The sequence below is a fragment of the Sesamum indicum genome, linkage group LG2 (assembly GCF_000512975.1).
Source record: "Sesamum indicum cultivar Zhongzhi No. 13 linkage group LG2, S_indicum_v1.0, whole genome shotgun sequence".
Taxonomy (NCBI): Eukaryota; Viridiplantae; Streptophyta; class Magnoliopsida; order Lamiales; family Pedaliaceae; genus Sesamum; species Sesamum indicum.
In genome coordinates this window covers 16,240,176-16,255,683 of record NC_026146.1, presented here as the reverse complement: position 1 = coordinate 16,255,683, position 15,508 = coordinate 16,240,176, and the positions used below count along the sequence as shown (strand labels likewise).

Here is a 15,508-nt window from a genome sequence, read left to right as displayed (position 1 = left end):
CTACCAAAATAAAGTAAAAAAATATATAATTAAAATTTTACTTACCATTTACCTCATTCAACAACCAACAACGAGAACACATTAATACTTCCAAAGTAATATATATATATATATTATATTATCGGGTCGAGTTCGGGGCAGGTCTCTATGAATCCGAGACCCGCCCTGGACCCGGGTTGGTCCTAATTTTTAGGACCCGTTATCCACCCCTGCTAATATTTTTTAGATCCGAACCCACCCCATTAGGGACGGGTCCGGTTGGGTACGGGTCTAATTGCCACCCCTCCACTCAATTGTATTTATTTTCCTAAAATACCCTTTTTTGAGATTTTCTTTTTTTTTTCTTTTTTCTTTTTTGATTTGGGCAAAGCTGTCTAGTCTACAAAGTATAAATATACACAATATAAAAATATATGCTAATTAAGATACCTATTTCTACTTGTGCTTGCCTACCAAATAATTCTTGTTTCATTCTACCAATCAAGTCAGGTGGTGTACGTTAGTTGTGACATAATTTTAAATTCTGAATTACATTTTAAAAATCTCAAGAGAAACACGTTATAAATTTATGATGGTTATATTTTCTTGTTCCGACGTGAAAAAATTGAAATGATCCCTCGAAAAGCATAGCCGAAGGGAATCTCGGCCCGAAGGCGGTGGCGCGTGAGGGAGGATACATGTGGGGTGCGGTGGCAGGTGACGGTGCTGGCCCAGGGCATTTATCCTGCAGCCGGGGAAGGGAACAGCCTTACATACTTGCACGTGGCCTTTCCAAGGCAAAACACTACGCATATAATTAATTCTCAATGAATTCCTCTCCTAACAAAATTAAATTATATTCCTACCTTTCAATGGCCATTCCAAGTGACCCCCTATTCATCACTGCACCTTTTTGCTCTGCTCTCCACCCAAATTTTGTCACTCACTCCAGTTATTTTGAAACGGTAATTATATAATTATATTAATATAATTATAAATTTCAATAAAAATACATAAAGCAAAATAAATATTCCTCAATTCAATAAATTCGAACAAAGGATCTCAATTTTATTTGTTCTCTAAATGATTGATATAAGTTTGATGGGCAGGTGTAGGATTTCATCAAATTGGCAGTGTTGCATTTTCGTATAAAATATATAAGTCAAAAAAATAAACATGGAGGGAACATTATATTATATTATATCATATGTTATGGAAATCTATCTTCAAATTTATAAATTAGAAGAGGGGAGTGGTAAGTGGTACGTACAAAATAATAATAAAGCAATGAATAGACAATGAATCAAAGAAAAGAACTAGACAGAATGAGACAGAGGGAGCGCTGCACTGCAGCATCATCATGTCCTTCACATTGACCCCCACCCCCATGAATATATACAATCTACACACACACACACACACACTAGAATTAAATCCAAAGCAGAAATTTGGAATCATGTATGGCACTGATACTTGTGGATGCTAACATGTGTGCCGATACGTATGCTTATACCACTATGTTCGGCACTTGACCTCCACGCTGCTAAAGACTACTGCAATAATCCATCCATCCTTAAAGCCCCAGGGCCAGCGGTAGCGGTGAGAAATATATCTCGTACCTCCATTTACACCACTATACTGTCCATCTTCTGCTGCTGTGATATGATCTGCTTCTAGCCACTCCCACAAACACACGCAGTGCAGGGTGTGATAGAGCGGAAACATGAAGCCATCTCTCACCAACTTTGATGACGTCTATGGCCATTCCCAGCAACCCTTTAACCTGAGGTGCTCAGAAAATTAAGTTACTTCCGTTTCTTGTTTCTTTCTTTAATTGTGTGTAGTTTGCATGCTGTCGTTTTGTCGCTGGTTTTCTTGTTTATGGTTTGTCAAGCTATATGTGTTCTTTTCTTTCTTGCATGTGTTTATGAGGGATGTACGTGTTTTATTGTATATGCATGTAGGGGTGATGACAGTGGGGTTAACGGGGCACGTGTTGCGGATCTTGGAGAGCTTGAACAGTCTGCTGGGATTGGATTCTTGGATGCTGTTAATTTGAGCAGAAGTAAGGTTTTTCACCCTCAGCGGAGTTAAATTGCACGGCATATGTTACTTCTCTCTCTCTCTCTCCCCCCTTTCTCTTTCTAACATAGTGGCATTTTGCAAACTTATGGTTGTCTCAGTATACAATGGCATGAAGGCAAGCAATGTCTCAGTTGTGTGTAATAACTCCCAGTTTGGTGGATTCACCAATGTAAGTCTTTTCCTTTAATCTTCAGACTAAATTTGATGGTGTGAATGTGTTGTTAATTTCTCTGAAAGTACTGTGTTTGTTTTACAGAGTTTGGTACCTTCAGGAGAGATGGGGTCATCAGGTGGAGGAGTAGACACAGTGCAGTGTACGGTGCAAAAGGGTGGAACAATGGGGTTTGGAGGGTCAAATGGAAGTGAAAACATCGAGAACTGGGGAGATATGGGGGTGGTAGCAGATCGCAGCCAACAGAGAGAAACTTCAACAGATACTGATGACAAAATTCTGGTCTTAATTTCTCGACTGTCTTTGCCGTCTTCAATTCTTGGAATTTCTTCTTGTCAAGAATTCCCATGTTTGGTGATTCTTAAAATTTTGAGTGAAATAATGAATTCCAAGTAGTTAATTACAGGTACTAATTTTGTTTCTAGTTCTAGGTGCTTAAATAGTTAGTCCGTGCAAGAGACCCGTAGGTTCCTGTATCTTTTCTTTCCATGTTTTCTACTGCATATTTCTTTGCTTTCTTTGTGCAAGTCCACAAGAAACCATGATCTGGAAAATGAGTGGTGTTTGCTGCTTGTTTCGGAAATTATCATAATGAATTCTCTGGAAGTTATTATATGTCCCCAAAGTAACTCATGAGTCAGCTGAAAGGACATATACTGTACTCTTCTGAATAGGTCGTTAATATTGGGGCCATTAATGTATGGAACATAGTGGGAAACCTTTAATCTCTATCCATGTTGTTTTTATTTGTGTTTGTTGCATTAGATCAAAAACTATACTTCAATTTTCAGTTGGCCGTGTTATATATTTATGATTTGGTTACACATTTTAGTTCACTGGAGTTCATCATCAAAGATTGATAGTTGTGGATTCTATAGACCAGACCAGGCAGAGAATCGGAGATCATAAGGTGGTTGTTTTCTACAGCTTTTGTCTCACTTCTTTCATGAACTATTCAGTTATCTGCAAGTGATTTTTGTTCTCTTTGGTTCAGGCACTTCGCAGACTGGCTCAGAACCGTGAAGCTGCAAAGAAGAGTCGAATGAGAAAGAAGGTACCAATTGTAAATCTCTCTGAATTTGTTATGTTATCTTTTGTGAACAAGAGATTATACTGGGAAATTAAGTCATTGTTTCACCGAGTTTGTCTCTGCTTCAGTTTTATGATATACATGGAACAACTTTGCACCTAGTCCATCAAATATGGTACCATGATGTAGTGATTAATAGACAATTTCCCAGTGAATATGTTTTGGATTTGGATGTAGGCGTACGTTCAACAGCTCGAGAACAGTGGGAAAAGGCTTGCACAGCTGGAGCAGGACATCAAAAGAGCACGGCAGCAGGTGATTTCTCTATATCAAATGTATTATCTTACCTATAAGCTAGAAGATGGTGATACATGCCATGATTTTGTTAATCCCAAGCGAGTCTTGATTTAGGACTTTGTCCCTTATTGTGATCATTCGGAACAAATTATGTAACATTGTAATGGTTAGCATATAGAAGTTCCTTAGTGCAATGCTGGAACTCTTCAATGTTAAAAGGAAGTTTTTTCAATGTCCTAAGGACTCATAATGTCATAATAAACACAGCAATAAGTTTCAATGTCTAGCTGCAACACTTAACTGAATATTATCTTGTTAGTATCTGCAACTTTGTCATCAACAACTGACCCTCCTTAGCGCCTAAATGCAGGGTATCTCCATTGCATCTGGATTTTCAGGAGATGAGATTCATTCTATGGGTGGGAGTGGTGAGATATCTTCATAGTGCTTGGATTCGTTTTCTGAGTGTTTTGTGGAGATAGAAAGAGAAAAATAAAAATAAATAAGTGTGTGTTAGAGATAGTATGTATGTTTGGATTTGTTTTTGTAGATCATTTAAAATAAGTATTGTATGTTTAATGTTGTGTTTTGGGAGACAAAAATTACTATTCATTGTCAAATCATGTCTTTTTTATATATATTTATGTATATGTGTGTGTATATATGTGTATGTATTAATGCTAAACAATTAAAAATACCTAGATAAGGTGCTTTTAAATGATAATAAACATTGGGTATATTTTGATTTGTTTTGAAAATAATTTAAAAATGAAAACAAATATAGTGCTTGGGGTTACTACTTTTTTTTAAAACTTATAGAAACTATAGCTTAGTGCTTGATGGTAATGCCTTTCAGTTGAGATAAATCCATGAATGGTCGATGCTCCATTTCGTTAACTTTGTGATGACGTCTGTAGGATCTATGGCATTCGACATAGACTATGCACGCTGGTTGGATGAACATCAACGACTCATTAACAATCTGAGAACAGCTGTAAATTCTCATGTGACCGACAGTGAATTGCAGCTTCTTGTTGACGGGGTGATGTCCCATTATGACGAAATATTCCGGCTCAAGAGCTCAGGTGCAAAATCGGACATATTTCATATTCTCTCCGGTGTGTGGAAATCGCCTGCTGAAAGGTGTTTGATGTGGTTGGGGGGATCTCGCTCGTCTGAGGTTCTCAAGGTGGTCCAATATTTCATTTACTACTTATTTGAGTTATACCGAAAGACTTGCTTCATCAACCCAATCCTACTTTTTTTAATCTCAGGTACTCGGAAACCAAATCGAGCCGTTAACAGAACAACAGCTTGTTGGCATTTTTAATCTACAGCAATCATCCCAACAAGCTGAGGATGCTTTATCCCAAGGAATGGAAGCTTTACAACAATCACTTGTGGAGACACTCTCCTCCAGCTCTGTTGGTCCTCGTAGTTCTGAAAATGTTGCTGATTACATGGGACAAATGGCAGCTGCAATGAGCAAACTAGCAACACTCGAGAATTTCCTTCATCAGGTATATCCCATAATGTTTCATGATATCTTAGCATCCAAGAATGCAGCAGCCAGCTGTGACAAGTTGTAATAAGGCCAGTATGCCTGCTCTTTGACAGGCTGACCTTCTCAGACTGCAAACCTTACAACAACTGCGACGAATCTTGACTGCACGTCAAGCTGCCCGTGCTCTTCTTGCCATCAACGATTACAAGTCGAGGCTCCGAGCTCTGAGTTCTTTATGGCTAGCACGTCCGAGAGGATGACAGTAGCCTTTTTCTGCAGTATTTGTCTTAATATGACCAGATGCCCATGCAAATTGATGACAATTGGGTCAATGTAAGTATGCCTTCTGAGACAGTACTAGGTGAATCTTTTGCTGTACCTAGGAAATGTTTATACAGGCAATTAATTAATTTCTTACCACTATGAGAAAATGTCATGAATTATATGATAACAATCACCCCTGAAAAGGAGTTGATTTTAGGTTGTAGTATTACTACCAGAAATTCCTGTTCAACCTTTTATGGCATACCAAAACTAACACCATCCCATTAATGCGCTTACACATTAATACAAACTTCCAAGATCAGTGCTACCACAGATATTTCATTTACATGCATTTACATTAGCTGAACAGTGAATAAAATATTCACATCCTTTGTTGAAATAAAAAAAAAAAAAAAAGACCCAATAATTACATAGACACCCATTGTAGTTTGAGTGTCTTACACAGAAGTTCCTTCAATTTTAAAAAGTTACACAAGCACCCCCTGCAACTTCCTCTCTGCCATTCAATTTTAAGACCTATAACGTAAACTACGAGTGAAGGGGATACTCTAGCCTTTAAATCGAGGATATCTTTTTGTAATATGACAAAACTTTAAGGGTGATGCTCAGTTTGTCTTCTCCACCCTCTTGTATGTTCTTCCTTTCTCGTTCTTCTTCCTCCCTTCAGCCATATCCCAAGAACAGACTTGTCAATAACAGAACATGTAAAGTAATCTGTAAACCACAAATATTTAATATGTAAGAACAACATACTTGATCTATTTTTCCTTTGAACAGTTTGTGGTATGAAAACTCCTGTCCCATTTCCACTTCTCCACAAGTTCAACATCCACGCAGGTGCTGCAGCACAATCCTCCTTATTCCCTGGCCAATTGTAATAGCATCTAGGCAGTCGAACACTACACGGTCCGGTATGCAGGCCTTGTTTTCGGCCTTGTAGAATGTTGTTCTCATATGCATCTTCATCATCTTCAGCTGTCAACTGCAAGACTTGCTTCCTTAATTCATCATAGAAAACATCATCGTCCTCTTCAAGGTATTGGTCGGACGAGTAAACCTTTGTTGTGTGCTTTTCTTGTCGTAGGTAGCCACGAAAATCCATATTGTGGAGGAACTGGGAACTGATGCTTGATGCTGGCAATGGCATATCTGTCTGATCTTATATAGTTAAAGGCCGGACAAGGGAAGAGGTTACTTTGATTGTGGTCAATGTTGAAGGGCATGCATTGGAAATGGTCTTGTAAGAGGCTGTCAAGTGGCAGCAAATGCAAAGAATATATGCCTGTGTTTGGATTTTAGTGCTCATAGTTAATGTTCGTGTATCAGTTTTTCTTACATTGAATTTTCCAGGACAATAAGGCCTTATTTGGGTATATTCCGCGTTGATTGCTTTTAAGCCCTCTGGAAGACTGCAGTCCATTCACATTTCTTTCTCTTTGACTCCTTTTAATTACTTCTCGATTGAAAGACAATTTTACCCTTGGATTACTCTAAATTTAGGTGCAGCAGAATGAAATTCGAACACAAGGGTACTACAAGTGGCAAGTTAAATGTATTTTACTAGAAGGTTATGTCGGTCCTAGCGAGGATTCATAAACAAGTTTGAGGTTATGGATGTGTTGGTACGTGCTCACTTTGATTGAATGTTTGTTTCATTTTATACGAATTATTATAATTTATTTATAGTCGTATTGATGTATTTGTTAAATTGAGTATTAATATAATTTTTTGTTTACTATTTTAGTATATAAATGTATTGATTGAATGGGTATGATGCTAAAACAAAAAAATTGGCCTGAAGTCATTTTCAATCGAGTAGTCAACATTGTCAACTGCTACATATTTTAGGTAATTTTCATAGTACGATAATATGCACTAAACATAGTTAATAGGCGCCAAATTTATAGTTGACAAATAAAATAGGCCATCGAGTCATCAAGCTTCGTAGTGACATTTGGATGGTATGAGTGCTAATTAAACAACAATTTGACAGCTATTTTCAACTTGATTAAATCATCTGGTTTCAATTTTCAAACCATCAAATTCTTGAATCCGAACCCTGCTGATTAGAAGTTTCTTTTCCGACAGGAAGAACTTTTAGTCAGAATTTTGCACTCTTTCTACTGTATCTTGATTGGAGGAGAAGTCCTAAATATGAGAGAGAAACAATGGTAAGTTCGTGTTGTACTAACCTCTACCTTCGTAGTCATACATATGTGTATAAATCAGACATGAACAATACGTGTTGTATTTTGAACAACCTTATCAAAACCTAATCCTGATCGAATGTGCAGTTCTTGGCAAAATAGAGAAGGCTAGTGAAATCACACATGACAACACAAATCTTTGTACTGAATATTCATGAAATTTCATTATTGAAGTAACTCACAAGTATCACAAAACAGAGGGGCAATTTCGAATACAAAAAACACAGTGGTAGACACAAGTTGAGCACGTTGGATGACAGAAAATGTGGATGTTGTGCAGCCCAAGACAACAACAAATGAAGTACAAAGTTTCTTTCTTTCTGGCAGGTGCAACAAGACTGAGCAATGCTCCACCATCTAATTCCATTTTTTTCACATCTTTGGCATTTCCGGTTGTTGAAAATCCCACCTGCACAACTCCAAAAGTCAATAATACTATAAACATGCTAATTTCGTAAGAGTGTTATCCTATGAGCCAAAAGTAACGAAGAATTACGATAGACATCGTCAATTTACTAAAATGATTTAATTCTGGGCATCAAACGAAAGTCCTGTACTGATTTGTTCTTCACATATCATTACTAATTAAAGGCAGAGGAGACAGAGAATGAACACGGCTAAGATTCATAGAAGGTCCTGGCTTCATTAGGCGTATAAATCAGCTGAAAAAAGCTTCAATTACCTGTCAGACTAGAAATGCTGGAGCTCAGATTATTGATCTGGGGGATAAATAGACAGCTTAAATCCGGTGCCTCTTGTGCTTTGCTCGACTTGCATCTGTTTTTTCTTCTCCTGAATTATTCTAGCAGAAGCAGCTGCTGATCTGGTGGTGCAGTAGAGTTCCACTAGCTGGAGGCTTGAAATATCTGCAAAACCTGATGGGAGTGCTTCAAGGCTACTGCAATGTTTAATAAAAAGATGTTTAAGTCTGGGAAAGTGACGAGCCGAAGCATTCCAAGAAACTAAGTCACTCCTTCCAATATGCAAAATTCTGAGAGCTCGGAAACCCCCATCCTCCGGCTGCCACCACTCCCCTTTGAATGCATTATCTTTCAATTTAAGGATTTCAAGGTTTTCCAACATTCCCAGGGTCGACATGTCATTCCAATCAAGTAAGGTATCCGATAAAGTAAGTTTCTTCAGCTTTGGAGGAAATTTATACCTCTGCGGAAGGTTAGTCAATTTTCCTTCAGAAGGTGGGCGAGGAAATACATCGTTCAGTAGCTTTAAATTTTCAAGATGACTCAATTTCCCCAAACTATCAAACAACATACTTCCGCTCTTGTTTTCCAGAAGTTTAGCCAACTGACCACGAATGCCCAAAACTTTCAGGTTAGGAGCCCGAGCAAACACATCTTCCGTGCAACTTTCAGGTGATACAGTCGAAAGTGTTTGTAGGCTCCCAATCATCAGAGCATCATCTTTACTTTTTCTTGATTTGGAAAGAGGACCTGGCAAAGCTGTGGATGCATTTGTTTTTAAGTGTCTTAACTGAATCATCTTCCATATGTCTGCTTTAATTTCAAGGGTACGTGAAGATGTTACAATGACAAGAGTTTGAATATTCCAGAGGGAGGAGAAGGCCACAGGTAGAACCTTGAAATTACTAGAAAGAACAATATACCTCAAATGAACCAGTTGAGTAAGATCAGTTGGGAAACGCGTGAAAATGATAGATTTAGCATCTAATACTCTAAGCAGTTTAAATGCTCCAGGGATGGATGAAATGTGCTCTGCTTGTAAGATTGTTTCCTCATTGGAGAAACACAAGAAGGAACGAACACGTGGACCAACTGGTTTTGTGGAAATGTAGTTCAAAACACGGGAATGAATGCAAAGGCGACGGTACCTTTCTAAGGCAGGGTTGGAAGACATGTAGGTACATTGATCAAAATTCTTAATTTCTTGGAAAAAGTTCTCTTCTTTCGCTTCCTTCGTGCAAAATTCATGCAGCATGTCATGAATACGGCATGTTTTAATTTTACCATTTGATCTGTACAGTCCTACCATCACTAAATTCCTGTTGACAAGATCCTCTAAGTACTCCTCTCCAATGTCCTCCAAGCTCATTTCCTCCTTCTGCTGTATGAACCCCTCAGCAATCCACAAGCGAACCAGTTTCCACACTGGAATCTCACAGTCTTCAGGGAACATCCCGAAGTAGATAAAGCATGCTTTTAAATGGTAAGGTAGGTGATTGTAACTTAGAGCTATAAAATTGTCCATACGTTTCTCCTGGTCCATGGCAATATATGCATCAACACTTTTAGCAACTTGCTCCCACCAGTCTGTTCCTTTTTGTAGCAGAATCCCTCCAATTACCACTATTGCAAGTGGTAGCCCACGACATTCATTGGCTATATGCTTTCCGTCTTTAACTAACTCCTCCGGGCAGTTCTCTGCACCTAGTGCCCTTCTTTGGAGTAACCTCCAACTCTCATCAGGCGTTAGAAAACGCAAATTATGAGGTTCCCTGCTGGGATTAGCATGCCTAGCAACTCTCTTAATACGACTAGTTATCAATATTCTACTCCGCTTGTTGTTCTTAGGGAAGGCAACCTTGAGATCATTCCAGGCCTCTTCGCTCCAAACATCATCCATGACGATCAAATATTTTCCTTTCTCCAAAATTCTACAGAGCTCTTTAGCCAAATTTTCATCATTCATCTTATACATGGAATCAGTAAGTTGGGTGAAATTACTCAGAATATTAAGGAAGACTTCCTTTCTGCTATAATCTTGAGAAATATAAATCCATGCACGACTATAGAACTCATATTCAATTTTGGGATCACGATAAATCATTTTAGCCAGTGTTGTCTTACCAAGGCCAGGCATCCCAACAATTGAGATAACTTCTAGTTCATCAGATCCTCCAGTGAGAAGATTGATCACTTTTTCTGCCTCATCTTCAAAACCCACAACATTGTCTTCTTCAACTATAGGAGGCTGCATCATAGTGAAGAAAAACTTAGACCATGAAATGAAAATGACAAGATAATGCATATATAATATAAGATGAATAATGTAAACTTCAGAGCACAACAGTCCTGATGTATTTCAATGTTCATCTCCAATACTCTAAATATGTCAAAATCGTTCACAAGGAAACTCAAGGGGCGTCCAATAAGACTTTGGTATACTGAAGACAAGAGCTTAACTGAGCTTTAATCTGAATATCGAATGAGGAACGAAAACATAAAACTGATTACCAACATTCTCATGGCAATGGATGACAATAGGTGAGTAAAACCCTACAAGTAGACCTCAAATGTTTATCAGCAAATGATCAATATCTTTATCAAAATCTTGTGCATGAAAATAATTTCCCCAGTGTTCAGTTAGAAAAGAACATGTCTTAGTGAATGTCGAGTGGCAGCCACAGGAGCAGCAGTAGATGTTAAGTCGAAGTTCTTGTTCCGGGACACATGAAAATACTGTTGTCTCCTCCAAAAAGATTGTAAGATAATCAGATTTTTCAACACTACAGTTAAACAAAGAACTTAGAGTCCTCCGGAAAGATAACGGTACCAGAACAAGTGTATTCCATCATGCTTTATTGGTTCACGCAGTTGACTTTGCATGATGACCAACAAAACTTCTACTATGCTCAAAAATACCATTTGAAGATATCTATGTGTTGATATACACAAACATATGACATGATCTCAAAAATCTAAACTTAGTAAACCATCATCAGACTTAAAAAATCCAGATGCAACATTGAAAAATCAAACACAACTAGCTCCATGCTTGACAGTAGATAGCAAAGAGAAAGGCAAGGCCTCTATTAAAACTTTTTGCTTTACCTTTTTCTCTTTAGTTCCTCTGTCAGCTCCATCACCAACGTGGAGAGCTTCAAACCCAAACTTCTTGTTCTCATAAATATCCTTCACCTTTGCCCTGATCTGCTCAATATCCTTGGCCACGCTCCGGAGCTTCGCCGGATAATCGAATATGTGGAAAGCTTTCTCGATATGCTTCCGGGCCTTGTGCACAGCCGCGTGGGCCACAAACGTATCAATGGCATCTTCAGCCTCGTAAACCACGTCTCTGATCTGCTTCACCAGTTCCTTCAAAGTCTCATGCTTGCTGCGCTTCTCCGTGGAGTCCTTGAGGAAAGCTTTGAACAAGCTGAGATCGTTGTACAGGAACTCAACCTGGACCTTGATGTCGAGAATCAGGTTGGCGTTGTAGAGAAGCAGCTGCTTGAGGTTCTCCAGTAGAAATTCGACAGCGGCGTCCGCCATCGTATCTCAGCGGCTCTTCTTCAAACACTTATTGTTCCCCGGAACTTCTACATGCTGGAGTTTCAGACAATGGAATGGGAATTTGGGATTGAAGTTTTTGGAGAGTTGACCCGATTACTAAACTGGGTCTTCTTCAGCTGTCTTCATTCCTCTCCATCAGCGATCAGCAAGAATACTTGAAAATATCTATTTTTCCTAATTCTATTTTAAATTAATTCACAATATTTTTCTTTAAGAAAAAAGAAAAGAAAAGCGAATGGACAAATTAAATACCCATTAATTATTAATTTTTGCCAAACATTAAAAGGCTAAATTACAACTTACACCTCCCGTATATATATATCATAATTACAATACCTTTTTTGTTTAGGAAAAACTACATTTTTTGTATCATACAATAGAAGACATTATATTTTTGGTCTCATATTTTATAAAAATAGCATGTTTAATAAATTATAGCATTTGGGACAAAAATGCTATAGCTTTTTAACTTATGGACCAAATGTGCCATAATTTTTTATTTTATGGAATCTAAAATGCTATAACTTTTTACATTATGAGATAAAATGTGTTAAACTCGTAAACTATGATATCAAAAGTACAATACTTTCTTTTGTTATTTGAAAAATTATAAATACCTTTGAATTTAAGGTTTATAAGTCTGTTCCAGTAGCTTTTGTTATGTTTTCATCTAATTTTGGTGGTACTAATCAAAGTATTATTTTAAATTATAAATTATATTTTTTTTAAAAAATTAAAGTATTTTTATGAACTAATAGTAATGTCTATTTCATTATTTCGAAATTGGGTAATTATTTTTTATTTGAGAAAGTATTTAAAAATTTTAAATAATAAAAAGGTATTTCTTAGTTTTTTTTTTAAGTAATAGTGATGAATTATTATTAATTGAAATAAATTGATTTACGATTATTCATGTTCGGATATCAATATTTAACAAACTATTATTACAGTTATATTATGATCAATAATATCAAATATAGTAAATCAAACCAACGCAGCAACGCATACAATTCAGTAGAAACAACACTCCATGCATAAAGTGAGATTCGAACCCATAACCTCTGATGTAGGTCGCGCGAAATCGGGATCGGATCGTAGGGTCGGATCGCTAAGTCGGGTCGCTGAATCCTTCTTTCGTACTACCTGTTAGTGGATCCTGAGAACAAAGCAAACATGAGACTAGCCGAGTAGCCTTCGGCGATGGCCCTCCGATGCTTAAGTTAGAAAAGTGGGGTTGAAAAGTTAAAAATGAGATCGAACCAGATCACGAAATGACGGTAAAATGATGAGATAAAACATAATTTGAATAATCATAAATTGGGCTATTTATAGCTGTACAGTATCGTCTAGGAGAGCCACATGTCCCCCTTGAGATGCTGCCACGTCATCATAATCCAATGATCTTTATTTATTCCCTGGTCAAAATAGTCAACTATGGGGATTTAAATGCCTTAAAATGACAGGAGTACTTGGATAATTTAGTAATCTCCTTCATCAACCTTTAATATTATGGGGCCTCAATTTCACCAATTAAATTAGGCTTTTTTGGAGAGGGGGGAAAAGTATATCTTAATTATTGCCAAAATCAGAAAAGACAGTCATAATATTTAGCCAATGAGAAAACATGACAAAATCGTAGAAAAACATGAGAATAATACAGAGGTCGGTCGGCACGAACAACTTTAATAATTTCCAGTGTAGTGAGAAATAATCATTCAAGCTTTTTGACTTTTTGGTGAATGGTCGCTGAGCACAATTTCTTCAATACTGGATTGGATACGGCCCAAATCTGGTTTATGTTTTGATGTTGCAAGATGGGTAAGGCCCGAAATTGCTAACTTTTTAATATAGGTAGGTACTCACAACATTTTCAGACCCATTCTTGTAGAACTGGGTCAGTTATTTTATGGCCAATTTCTCACCTCTTTTGTCAGTTTAGAAAAGCAATTCGTATTGGCTCGAGAAAATTTGATTTTTCTTAGCACTTATGGAGCCGGGCCCCCAACAACATATTTCATTTTTACGTTATTCGCTCAAAGTCGTATGTTTGCGTCTGAAGATCACATGAAGTCACAAATTAATGTACTTTGATAAGACTTTGAAAACAGTATGAATGGGCAAAAAAGACAATCATTCAGCACGTAGTATATGTTGTGATTGTCATATTCAGAAGTGAAGTGGAACAATTTGAGAGTCGGAGTGGGCAGAAACACCAGTAGGGAAACGTGGTAGAGCACGAGTTGACTTAAAAAAAAATTCAAAGAAATATGGAATATGGGGAGGACAAGTGGCTGGAAATATGCGTGCAGGCTTTGTAAGAATCGGATGCATCTTCAAGGGGGAGGAGCTCTCCATTATTATCTTCCTTTTGGAAACAATGATGCAGGTCAAAAAGAATGTGGAATTTATGGGATAATTGCCCATTCACGTACTTGCAAGATTTTATTCTAAATATTATCTCTTTTTTTCTTTACTCGTTATTGTCTGCTTTAGGGGTGTGCATAATTGAATTTATCGACCGAATTGAACTACAATTATACTGAATACTGAATTGAAATTTTAGTTCAATTCAATAAGGTGTTATACCCTATTTATATCATAAAAAAATTAAAAATGTGATGGTGATGTCAAGAATCCAATATTTAGAAGAAAAATAAAATTAATAATAGTAATAATAATTTGTCAAGTCTTAATTCAAAATCAAGGAGATATGTACATACGGTAGGTAGAAATGTATGAGGAGATATATGTAGGGGGTAAAATGCAATTTATTCCCCTACGTTAACAAAAATAATATTTTATTGAGTAAAATCTTTTTCTAAATGCAAAGACAATACGTGTAATCCACTATTGTGCATAGGGGGGTTTTTGCTCTTTTTATAAAAATATAAAGGAATAAATTATTATTTGTTTTATAAAGAGTATTTGCACATTTATATTAACAAATGGGGTAAATTGTAATTTTTCATGTATGCAGGTGAATTGTGGGAAATGACAAGCATGTTGGATGGAAGTCCTAAAAACAGGGAAGGCCACTTTGGAAAGGGTGTTGTGTGTGTGTAAAGTGAATTGGATGAGTTGCGCTTCTCAAGTCAACACGTAAGATCCAGAACCCCTACATCTTCCTTCCATAATAGAGGGAACCATCCACTATCTATGTATATATATATATATGTATATGTATTAACTTATTGCTCATAAAATATGCATGCTCAGATACATGCATGCACTCATCCATGCGCCCACCACATTAAAATCCTTGTGTGTCTGTGTGTGTGTGGCCTCCACATTGTAGATGGGCATGCATGTATCCTAGCTTTCCAAAGTGACATGTAAATTCATGATTGCACGTACCGACATTTGACCTCATGATATCAGCCACTTCTTCTTGCCCCTCGGCCCCATTAACTCTATTATTACCACCCCTTCCCCCCCCCCCCCCCCCTCCCTCTTGATGTTAACTTTTATTATGACTAATACATCAAATAATTGAACTGTTTTTTAACTTTAAAATTTGACATAATTATAAATAGATCTTCTATAATTTAAAAAATTATATTTAGTACTTTTAATATTTATTTTTATTTAACAAATACACTTCTCTATTAATCACAGAATTTGTTCCTATTAATAAAAAAATTAAATAAAATTCATATTTACCACCAATTGACTTATTAC

The 15,508-nt window shown here is 37.0% G+C and overlaps 3 protein-coding genes across 3 annotated transcripts; 1 reads left to right on the top strand and 2 right to left on the bottom strand.

Annotated features, from left to right (window-relative positions):
- LOC105156402 (transcription factor HBP-1b(c38)-like) lies at positions 1,352 to 5,748 on the top strand. Its single transcript, XM_020699262.1, has 11 exons — positions 1,352 to 1,767; positions 1,944 to 2,044; positions 2,163 to 2,233; positions 2,321 to 2,518; positions 3,069 to 3,146; positions 3,231 to 3,290; positions 3,504 to 3,581; positions 3,934 to 3,991; positions 4,481 to 4,752; positions 4,838 to 5,083; positions 5,181 to 5,748. The coding sequence occupies exons 1-11, from the start codon at positions 1,703 to 1,705 to the stop codon at positions 5,325 to 5,327; spliced, it is 1,374 nt and encodes a 457-aa protein (XP_020554921.1). The 5' UTR covers positions 1,352 to 1,702; the 3' UTR covers positions 5,328 to 5,748.
- Positions 5,651 to 6,651, bottom strand: LOC105156403. Its single transcript, XM_011072523.2, has 2 exons — positions 6,106 to 6,651; positions 5,651 to 6,013 (listed from the first exon to the last, which is right to left on the bottom strand). The coding sequence occupies exons 1-2, from the start codon at positions 6,497 to 6,499 to the stop codon at positions 5,958 to 5,960; spliced, it is 450 nt and encodes a 149-aa protein (XP_011070825.1). The 5' UTR covers positions 6,500 to 6,651; the 3' UTR covers positions 5,651 to 5,957.
- LOC105156401 (putative late blight resistance protein homolog R1B-17) lies at positions 7,684 to 11,995 on the bottom strand. Its single transcript, XM_011072521.2, has 3 exons — positions 11,369 to 11,995; positions 8,242 to 10,508; positions 7,684 to 7,968 (listed from the first exon to the last, which is right to left on the bottom strand). The coding sequence occupies exons 1-2, from the start codon at positions 11,807 to 11,809 to the stop codon at positions 8,271 to 8,273; spliced, it is 2,679 nt and encodes an 892-aa protein (XP_011070823.1). The 5' UTR covers positions 11,810 to 11,995; the 3' UTR covers positions 7,684 to 7,968; positions 8,242 to 8,270.